Below are 11183 nucleotides of genomic sequence, written 5' to 3'. Positions count from 1 at the left end.
GAGGAGGGGGTGTTCCCCGGGTGGTGACATACAGCATTCTTTTCACTTGAGGCATCCGAGCCCGAGGAGCTGCTGTCTCCCCTGGGGAATATGACATAACCAGAGGCGGGAAGGGCCTCACAAAAACAGACCGGTGTCCACACATCCTTCTCCAAAGGAAGCCCCTTCCCATCCTGTGTGCGAGAGCTCCCACGTCCGCAGAGACTCAAATGCCACCATGTCTCCAGCCAGAGAAACAGCCCAAAGCCAGCGATCTGATAGGATGTGTTTATATTTACATGGTACATTTTAAAGCAATGGCTACATTGGTCATACATATTAGAAACCATAAAAAAAAGTTAAGAACTAAAATGTACATCATACACTTGTATATATATTTTTTTACACAGAGGTAAAAAGGCTTATTATAAAAAAATCAATACAACGGGGTTTTTAGTATACAGGTAAAGAATGAATTATGCTTCAGGCACTTTAATTTGTTAATGTGAGCAAATAGCTTCGTAGTTGGGGTCAGGGGAAGCTTCCAAACAGAAAATCTTTTGGTTAATGTTTTGTTACCACAGATACAAAAATAAAATCTGAATAATTTCTCTCAGATGATTGACATTAAGTATGGCAAAGCTGACTGGGAAAATACTACACACTGTTTGGCTGCAGTGTGGCAACTCGAGAGACGTATTTACATAAAATGTCCCCACGGCTGTCCTTGTGCCCTTAACCGCTGCCTTCTTCACAAACCAAAAAGGATACCCGGCCTAAGATTCACCAGCATTAACTCTTCAAAGGGGTGGAAAAGGACGAGGGGTGAAGGAAGATAGAAACAGATGATGGCTAGACAGACATGGCAAACAAGAAGCGGCCGGAATAGGTGTGTTCTTATTGAAATAAATAGGGACACATGAACTGAGGTCTAACAGAACATACATTAGTGTTGTGCTTCATAGAGAGGAGACCTTGAGAAGACCCTGAGGAGATGCCTCAGGATGGGGGTTGGGGTGGGGAAGAAGATGGTCTCTCAACAGCATTTGGAGGCTGGCTGAAGGTTTTCTAGATGCTCTCCAGGTTGGGAAGTGGTTCTTGTCTTGCACCACCAGATTAATAGACCTCTGCTCCTTTCCCAGACCGGAAGACCCAAATCAGTCACTCCAACAAACAAAAACACCTACCAAACAAACTCATAAGCACACTGGGTATTTACAGGGATGATCTAAGGAAGAAATGCAAAGCACTCTCAGGTAAGCTGAGAACATTCCCATGAAGGTAAGCGTGGCCAGCACTTTCCCAGTATGACTGGCAGACTGGGAAAAAAGTCCCTTTCCTTGGAGACTGATGTCCTGTGTGCTGTAGAGGAGGGATGGTTGAGGGGGCGGGGAGTGGGGAGAGAGAAACGAGGCTGTGCACTCAGCTGGCAGCAGCCACAGGAAGGTCACAGCGGGAAGGACAGCCGGTGCAGACAAGCCTGTCCCCTGTGCTCTCCACGGTGTTCTGATTGTACAATGCGAGGTATAGGTAACCATTCTTCACTTTTTTTTTTTCCCTTTCTGCAGTAAGATTTGGCTATTCCTTGCAATATATTAGAAAAATACTCTTTTCCAGCTAATTAGAAGCCTCCTACGTGGCAAGGCGACAGGTGGACCCAGACTGCTGAACTAACCATCCGTGCACTCAAAGTGGCAAGTCTGGGTTTGGGGTTGCAGGAGAAAGACACTTAGGCATTGGAAGGGTTTTTTATATATGGCCTTGTTTTTTTCCAAGTATAAATGAAGAATTTAGTGATGTGAAATGTTTTTTTTGAGTCCAAAATGAAAACAAAATGACAAACCCATGAACAGAATGCAACCCACCACTCTTCAAATTGATGACATTTAAAATCTCCCCCAGTTAATAGAAAATAGCCACTGGGGGGAAAGAAAGCTCCTTTAAAGTTTTACTTACCACAACCTTAGTGTTTCTTAACCAGACAATGTTCGGGAGAACACTGGTTTGTTTGAAAGAGACTATTTGGTTTGCAAAACAATGAGCAAAATTTCTTACTTCATTAGCGTTTTCTTCTGGTATTGCTAAATTTTTACAAGTGGTGGTGACATAATTTTAAAAAGATCTACTTTAGGGTCAGTGGGGAGGCTCAGAGAAACCTGAAATCCCCTTTCTAGCCCTGGTCTGAGAGGATACAATGCAGTTTAAAGGATTTTCCTGATTCTCACAAGTTAATCTGAAGTTAAGGCTCAATTCTCAGTCATTTTAGGAGTGAATGTTTTGCATCAGTGAGTAACTGACAGATTTTGGGGGTGTTGGTCGAGAGAGACAAGATGATGGGCTCTAGACAGAAACCGCAGCTTACATGGGAAGTTTGGCTTTAGAGACGTTAAAGCGATCTGGTTTTGTGGTAGAATTTTGTTAACTAGATCACCTCCTATACATAGTAACTGACTGCAGGTTCAAAAATACATCTGGTAGGGTTTCACCATTCTGACAATCCATTACCACAGGAACCTGAGGAAGCAAGCTCGTTAGCAATAGGCAAGCTAGAACCAAGAGGAAGATGGCCTTTGGAGCTCTTGGAAAAAAAAAAACGACAAACCCCACCAAAAAAATCAGCAGTTCCTGCTGCAGGCGCCTTGAAACTGGACGAGGTGGGCAGGAAGGACATGAAATCAACACCTGTATGAGATAGTTAGCTTGATTACAGATTGTTAATAATACAGGAGCATCTAGGCAGAGGGTCCTTTCCTCAGAACACTGTGCGCGCGTGCCTGGGTGTGGCTGATGCAGAGTGGGCGGCGGGGGTGCAGAGTCCACCAGGCAGGCTCCCCAGGCTGGAAAGGCGCCTTGGGTACCCGCGAGCGGGGGGGAGAGATGAGAGGATGTAGAAGACGAGTCCCCTTGGGGCTGTGGACGGGAGGGGGTTGGGAGGGAAACCGAGTCACACGGCTGCTTTGTGCTTCCCTCCGCAGCACCTGCACATCACTCCGCAGTGGTAGCAGGCTCGCAGAGGCAGGTAACAGCACATACAGGGGGCCAGGAAAGACAAGGCAATAAGAGCCATCCACCGGAGGCAAAACTTCTCGTCGCTGGTATCGCACGAGCACGGGTCTGTATAGTCCCCCTCGGGGTCCGACATACAGTGATAGAGCATGCTGTCTGCACACCACATACAGCTCACCCGGCGGATGCAAGTTCTCACGGAGTCAGGGGCGTCCTGACAGTGGCCCCTCCGGTTCTCCTCGTGGTTGAACATGTCCCGGCAGTACTCGCACCGGGAGCGCTCCCCGTCCTCTTTCCGCCTCCGGGACTTGCCCCGGGAGGGCTGGGTCTTGATCACGCTGCCCCCACGCCCTTTGGGGTCCTCGCCGAGGCCAAAGTCTGACGAGTCCACGTAAGGGTAGTTGTAATCGTGCTTGGGCACCTCCCCCTTGGCGAAGCGCACGTAGGAGTCCGCGTCCTCCGTGTGGTCCAGGTATTTGCCCCTCACAGGGGCGTGCCGGTAATCCTCGTAGCCGGTCATCCAGATCTTCTCCCGGGGGTTGATGCGCACAATCTCCTCGTCGTCGTCCGGGAAGCTCACCTGGCGGAAGGGCCTTGGCATCGGCTGCCCCAGGAAAAAGGAGACGTTACTTTATCGCAGCAAGCTAAACAAACCAATCTTCAAATAATGCATCCTTCACCTTGGCAAAGGGCATTTCTTGAAGAAACAGACCCATCCTGTACCTAACAGCTTGCGGGTCAAAGATGTATTTCAAATTGTCTCAATCCCTTCCTGGGTCAGGAAATCATGTTAATGGGTCGAGACCGGCATTTCCCCCCTTTCTGTTGCAGTTTTGCTATAGATGTGGGTAGGTATACACACTGTGAGAATAAAGTTTGAAATTCCAGAAGCTGAACATGCCCAGATCAAAAGCAGACCTGAGATGTCCCTAGAATATCTTTATCTCCCTTCTGTGACCTCCCACCACTAAGGTGATGGTGACTGCTGCTGCTGCTAAGTCACGTCAGTTGTGTCCAACTCTGTGTGACCCCATGGACGGCAGCCCACCGGGCTCCCCCGTCCCTGGGATTCTCCAGGCAAGAACACTGGCAGCATGATTTCTAACAGCTTAGATTAGTTTCACCTGTTTTTGTAGGCCATCCTCTCGCAAGACTTTTGTTTTTTCCCAGAGAGGTGGAACTCTGCAGTGCATTGACCATTACAAGGTAAGCACATCTGTTATCTGTGTGTACTCAACAAGTGCATACTAGTCCATGATATAGAATGTGTGTCTCACTGTGGGTCATGTTCAAAAAAGCCAAAGTGGATACCAGGGACAATGAAGGCTCACAGGTACCTTGTAATCTGGTTGGGGAGATAAGATGCTCAGATACACAGAGTGTGAGACTACAAGTTCCAGAGGCCGATGGTGTTTGAATCCTGCCAGGATCTCACAGGTGGTGAGCAACAGAGTGGAATCTGCACCTGGGCTGGCTGGACCCAGAGCCACACTGTCTAGATTTCAAACCTAACCCGCATTCTCCCTTATGATGAAAGTGTTATCCCTGTGGTGGGCCTCCTACAGTTTGCATCAGTGCCTTGTCCACAGTGGCAGGTGCTGAATACAGTTATTGAGTGGATCCAGTAAGCCTGCCTTGCACAGGGCATCCCAGTTGTGGCAGACAATGACATTTCCCACCTTAGAAGCCCTTTGAGCATGAAGGCTTTTTAAAGAGTGAGAAGCATGGCTTCAGACTACAGAATTTACTAGCAAGTTGCTAAGCCTCGGACTTTGCTTCCCTGATGATCAAACTGCATAGGGCTATTGTGAGAACAAAGAGAAAGAATCTAAACCGTGTAAGCACAGGCTGTGTCACACAGGATGCACATGATGACTGTTGCCAATATTGTCATTATAATATTATCCTAGAATTTAGCACACACTAACTAAATTTACCCATCACTTCCCACCAGACTGTGAGCTCCTTGAGGGCAAGGGCCATGTCTCACAGGCTTTGTCCTAATTCCTGCCAGATTCTTGACGTCAGAGTGTCCCCAACTTTGGAAAAAATACAATCCTGCAGTATTTCAAAACAAAGTTTGGGAGCTGACACAGTCTTTGCTATTATTTCGAAAGAGAGTCAAAAAGTCAATTCCCATCTATTGCTACCATACTGTGATTTTAAAAAGAACATTTTCATGCCAAAATATTAGGAAGCACACACCCAATAAAACAATTTTGAAAAAAAGTCATATAGATCTAGCTTTATGTTACAAAACCTCAGTGCCTCGTGCTTTTTCTCTTTTCAAAGCAGGCTGGTGGCCACATCACCCACATGGGCGCCAGTCCACCCCCCACAGTTTGCGAACTTCCTCCAAAAAACAGCCGCTGGGTAAATATTTGTTGTATTACTGAATTCCAGCTACAGCTCCCCAAGGAAGCTGGGGCCTGCAGCCCACGATGCCAGGCCTTCGGCCCAAACATACAGTATTCTGTGGTACCAATCATGGTTCTGTGCTTTCACACCCTTTGGACAGAGGAATGCAGGAGGCAGGGTAGCATTCTGGGTGAGCAGAGTCTGCCATCTAATCTTGTTCCACCAGGGACCCTCTCCCTAAGCCTCAGCCTCCTCATCTATCAACTGGGGATGCAGAAGACCTACTTCTGGGTAATCTGTGAGGATTAAAGGAGATAAATCACATGAAGGGTTTAGCAAGGTGCCTGGCACACAGAAAACCCTTGAGTGAGGGTGAGTTGCCTGTACCACCTCCAGTATGGAATGGGGGAACAGAGTAGAACAGAAGAGGCCTAGGCTCGGGCATGCGGCTGAAGGGAGGGCAAGGCAGCTGTTTCAGATCAGGAGGTCACCCCTGTGACTGCCAAGGAACAGGATCCCAGCTCACCTGCTCGAGGTGATAGTGGTCCGTGGGGTATGGGTCGTGGAGGTGACCCAGGGTATAAACCTTCCGGTGCTCACAGGATGTGGGGGAGGAGATTGTGCGAGTAGGTTGTTCCCTCTTCTGAGACGAATTAGAAGAACTGTCTGTAGCTGTCTGTGTAGAAGGAGGTAACCACGAGTTAATTAAAAACAAAAACCAAGTCCGCCCCCAAACTAACACACCGTCTACCCCCACTTGTGGCGTCTTGCTGGACTTCCCGAAATCTTGAGTTTATCCTGGCCGTGGGAGGCAGGAGGACCCCTGAAGGGCCAGGTTGTCTTAATACGACGGGCAGAGAAACCCAGCCCCCAGCCCCTGGAAAGCTGGGTTTGTTTTCTCAACTGTGGGAGCAGCGACCGGCTCTGGGGCAGGGCTTGCCACACCAGGCCACTCGCGGGTGTGCTCCAGTTTGATCAAGAATGGCCACTGTTTGTGGCCCTGGTTGAGGTCCTTGGTCAAGCAGAGGAAATGCTAACAAGCAAAAAATCAAACCTATATGTTTCTTTGTGGGGTTAAGCCCAGCCTGGGAAAGTCTCAAAGATAAGGATACCTCAGGGGTATCATGGGTATTGGCTTTCCAGGAAAAAATTTTGTAATCTTTGGCTTGGAGGCAAGCCTGAGGGTCACTGTCTCTGGAGGGTGAGAACAGAGCTGTTTTCCCAGTAGAGGTGATGAGTTCAGATTGGAGCCTCCATGAAGGTCTTAGGAAGGTGATCAGGTATCAGAATAGACTGTGGCTGTGGGCAGAGCCCAGGCCCCATTGTGTCTCAGAACACCTCGGGTGCTTTACACCCCCAGGTGATCCCAGGTTTATGGTCGCTTTCCACAACCTTGGGGCCCAGCAGCCACACGCTCATAAAAGGCTTTGTCAAATGCAGCTGGGGCAATTGCCTTGAAAACCAGGGCCCATGCGAATCCTATCCTCATTCCACTCTACCTTCTTCCTTAGAGTAATGGACCCTTCTTCTTTTATTTTCTTTTTTTTCCCACAAATGAAAAGATTTTCCTTGATATTGAGGTGTCCTATTTCTGGTAGATATCTAGAAACTCCTTAGTTGTTGCTTGCTTCTCATTCTTATATCCCCCTTACCCCATATGCCTATTTATATCCTTTTATTTTACTGTTTTTTGTTAGTGTCATCAATCTTTTCCAGGGCAAGGCAAGGTTAAAACAAATAGACTTATGAGAGTTATTCTCCGCCCCTCCACTACGTTCACTTATAAAGTAATAAATGCTCAGGAAAATAGGAGTACAAGTATTCAGGAAAAAGAAAAAACACTCAGGGACTTCTCTGGTGGTTCAGTGGTTAAGACTCTGTGCTTCTGCTGCAGGGGGTGTGGGTTTGATCCCTGGTTGGGGAACTAAGATCCCACATGCTGTACAGTGTGGCCAAAAAAGAAAAGACACCCGTATTTCCTCTATGCAGCACAACTGACATTAATTTTTAAAGCTTGGTGGACATGTGCAGCATGCTTTTGGAAACCCAGCCCTCCTGGATTTTTAATTCTATTTGGTTTGTGTGATGCGGGGGTGATGCCTGTTTCCAATCCCACAATCTCGTGGCTAATTCAGATACGGACACACACTTCTCCCTGAGGCAATCCTGAGAGACTTCTGATGGACAGGTCAGAGAAGATGCTTGTCTCTTATCTAGTTAAGAGCTAAGGGTCCTGTAAGCCTGGAATCCTGGTGAAGGTGCAGGGAAAGAAAGAACCTGAGGATGGAGTGAAGCAAAAAACCAAGGGAAGAAGGATCCCACAGATACCACTTGAACTTCTGGATCCAGCCAAGCCTGAATCCTGATCCACCCTAGGATGTCCCATAGAGAGGGGCCAATTCCCTTTGGTGATTTAACCCAGAATGATGGGGCTCATCCGTTGGGTGCACTTTCTTTTTTGCCACTGCCGATTCCTTCTCTGTGGCAGCCTTCCACCTGCACCACATTCCTGGCCTCTCTCTCGTCCCTTTCAATCCTCTCCACAGCAGGTAGAGTGGAACAGGGTGTTCAGAGCCTGCTACTTCTCTCCTCTGCCTCTTGGGAGCCACCCAACTGGCAAATAGCATGTGCTGGCAACCTTTCTTGGGATTGTGTGGTCTACTTGGAAGGTTGAGGGCCCACCCACTGTGGGGAGGGTATGGAGACCCAGCGCACGTGCGCCTGGTAGGGCAGGTCTGTCTAATCTCAGGGTCCAGTCCTGGGATGTCCACTTCCTGCAGATGTAAGCTGGGACTCACATCATTAGTAATAAAGGGTCTCTTCACTTTTTTTTCTCAATTGGTTTAGAACCGTGATAGGAAAGAGTTGCTACTTACCCCTCAAATCCCAGAAACTGAAAGAGACCAAACTGAGACACACAGAATTTTTACTTCCGTTCAAATTCAGGTCCGTCCTCTAACTCTCACCCACCCTCTTTCCTTATGTCTTTGGAGGTACTGCCGCCCTCTTTAACACATGCGTGGTTGCAAATTGACAGTACAACAAAGCATACAATCCTTCACAGTCTCATACTATGTGAAGGCTTATGATGTGCCAGGCACTGTACACGTGAATCCACCAGTGCAGGCAAAATATCGTCTCCACGTCATACACAGGAACACAGACACCTGAAGAAATTCAGGATCCTGCCAACTATGGCAAGCCACCATTGGCAGAGCGGGACTGAAACGCACGCCCTGTCCGCCAAGCCCAGTGGGATCTCCTTGCAGCACACTGCGGCTTATCAAGCCCAGAAGAGCCACCTGCTCTGTGTTCATCTTGGTGAGATTAACACAAGTACAACTCTACCAAGTAAGACGATGTGCCCTGATTTATACAGACCCAGGTGGGAAGGGGTGGTGTCCAGAATACAAAGGTTTCTACAGATCTCAGTAAATACTTTCTGAATGAGTAGATAAGGGCCCTTCTGTATGATTCAAATCCAAGGGTTAAACTCTTATCCAGTACCCATGTGACAGTCACATCTTAGGTTAGAAGCTACTTCAGCATTAAACACTGTAATATGCACTTGGCATTTAGTTCTCAGAAACCCAGTTCACACATCACAGTCACCTCGGTGTTAGTCATCTGTTTACCCCAATCCACCCTGTTTTCTGTGACCTGTGTCCAGGTTAACAATGTATAGAAAGTCATTCTGAGAAATGAGGCACACCCGGTACTTCCTAGTCATCCTCAGCCAATCAGACGCCCCCTTCTGACGCTCCCAGCCTTCCTCCCCAGCCTGGACCAGCCTCTCCCCATTGCAGAGTCAAGTGCAAAGTTTCCTGGACCATTTTCTGACAATTCAGAGAACGTGAGACTGAGAAAGGCCTTTCGACATCTCCTAATCTGATGACAAACCTCTACAGAGGAGCAGGGAGGCCAGAAGGCTGAGGCGGGCTATCAGTGCACTGCCTCCCTTGCCCGACTGCTCTGGGCTAAAGCATGCAGAAGAGGCTCCGGCGGAAGCTGAGGCTTACTGCATATCTGTGATATCAGATAAATCTTGTCAAGAGGCAAGTGTCTACCAGCAAAAGGAATGTATTATTAGGGTATTTCCAAGAAGAGGCAAGAGGGAAAACCTTTCACCATACACACCTCTGGATGAATGCCCCCGTTCTCTGCTTGTGGAAAAAAGCAGTCACTGGACTGTACACATATGCACCTCAACAAACAAGATTCTAGAACATGCCTGCCACTTGTGCGCACAAGCTCATGACACCCACCCACCTACTAATCCGAGAGCTTCACCTTCAACCTGGAAATACTGGCTGCCGTTTTCAACTCGCCTTCTTGGTGGGGCGGGGGAAATCTCTGAAGTGCTGTAGGTGTGAGCTCAAGAAGAACAAAAGCAGAGGTCCTCTGTGCTTGGGGACCTCAGATTGCTTAGTGCGCTGGCTTCGGTGCAGGCTTCCTGAGTCAGAGAGAGCAGTCAGAGACAGCCTTTGATGTCACCCACTGTGAACAAGGCCAGACACTGCCATGGGGTGCCGCCTACTTGTGGGAGGTCCCGTGCGACATGAAAGTGTGAGCACAACCACTGTTACCTCCATGTATGCTGCCAGAAAACCTTGCCTCTGGGTCTGGGTGTGACTCCAGCTCACTGTCAATGCCTGCTATTAAAGAGATGTCCGATTAAGAGGCCTGTAACCTAATACGAAGCACCCAACAACAGAAATGCAAGGCAATGTCATAATGCTAAATATCACGGTCTCAATCCAGGCAGACTAGATTTGAATCAATTCTCTGCTAATTGTAAGTTGTCTGATTTTGGACAAGGTGACCTCTAACTCCAGTTTTCACATCTGTAAAATGGAGCTAAAACTGTCCTCAGGGTAACTATAAAAACAAAATGAGATTAATCATTTTCATTTCGAAACAGTTACTATTGATTTTATAAAAAAGTTACTGATCCTGTGATCCGGTCCCCTTGCTTAACTCCTTATAAAGTTCAAGTGTTTTATCCAGTGATTCTCTGGGTTTTTCTAGGCAAATTCCTATCACCCACAAAAGACAGTCTGGTTTTCTTTCCATTATTTGTAACTTCTTGTTTATTGTATCTTTGCCAAGGTTTCCAGCATGATGTGGAAAAACAGAATGGCTCTTGCTGTCTTGAACTTGACTTTGATGGGACAACTTCTAACAATTCTCTGTCGTATATAACCTTTCCAGATAACTGGAGTGGCTATAAAGTTCCAAAGTCTCTTTGTATTCTAGATTACAAAGTGTGTGTGCTCAGCTGTGTCCAACTCTTTGTGACCCCACGGACTGTAGCCCACCAGACCCCTCTGTCCATGGAATTCTCTTTTCAACCCAGGGACCGAACCTGTGTCTCCCTGCACTGGCAGGTGGATTCTTTATCGTTGAGCCACTGGGGAAGACCAGATTGCTATGGATTGTCACCGAAAAATACTGGAGGTAACCAGATGTTTCTTCTGTGTCTATTGAGATGATTACGGTCTTTCACCTTTGTTTCATTAATGTATGAATCAAACAGTTAAGCTTTTTAAATATTAACCATCTTTGCATGCCTGGGATATCTACTTTACTGGTCTTTCATTAAATTTGTTTTACAAATATTTGATGTGATTTGGTAACATTTTGCTTTACAACTTTACATCTACATTCATAAGTGAGTTTGACTCCGGTTTTTCTCTACTTGAATTCTTGCCCATTTTTACAGCAGGGTATGCTAGTCCTGCAAACTGAGCTAGGCAGTGTTCCACCGTTTTCTATACTTTGGGGAGTTGTTTCTTTTTTAAAAATAATTGAAGTATAGTTGAATTACAATATTGTGTTAG

At 47.2% G+C, this 11183-nt stretch overlaps 1 protein-coding gene across 2 annotated transcripts in view; it reads right to left on the bottom strand.

Moving 5' to 3' along the window:
* Positions 1 to 253: 253 nt before the first annotated feature.
* SPRED2 (sprouty related EVH1 domain containing 2) overlaps positions 254 to 11183 on the bottom strand; it is a 120111-nt gene continuing 109181 nt past the window's right edge. Inside the window, exons 5-6 of one of the 2 annotated variants that reach the window (XM_069583008.1) lie at positions 5870 to 6019; positions 254 to 3589 (exon numbers count right to left, since the gene is read on the bottom strand). In XM_069583008.1, coding sequence (XP_069439109.1) covers positions 2924 to 3589; positions 5870 to 6019 — 816 coding nt within the window. In that variant the 3' untranslated portion in view covers positions 254 to 2923. The remainder of the gene's footprint in view (positions 3590 to 5869; positions 6020 to 11183) is intronic. The other variant, XM_069583009.1, reaches the window with a different exon arrangement.

The sequence above is a fragment of the Ovis canadensis genome, chromosome 3 (assembly GCF_042477335.2).
Source record: "Ovis canadensis isolate MfBH-ARS-UI-01 breed Bighorn chromosome 3, ARS-UI_OviCan_v2, whole genome shotgun sequence".
Taxonomy (NCBI): Eukaryota; Metazoa; Chordata; class Mammalia; order Artiodactyla; family Bovidae; genus Ovis; species Ovis canadensis.
This window is presented reverse-complemented; position numbering and strand designations above follow the sequence as displayed.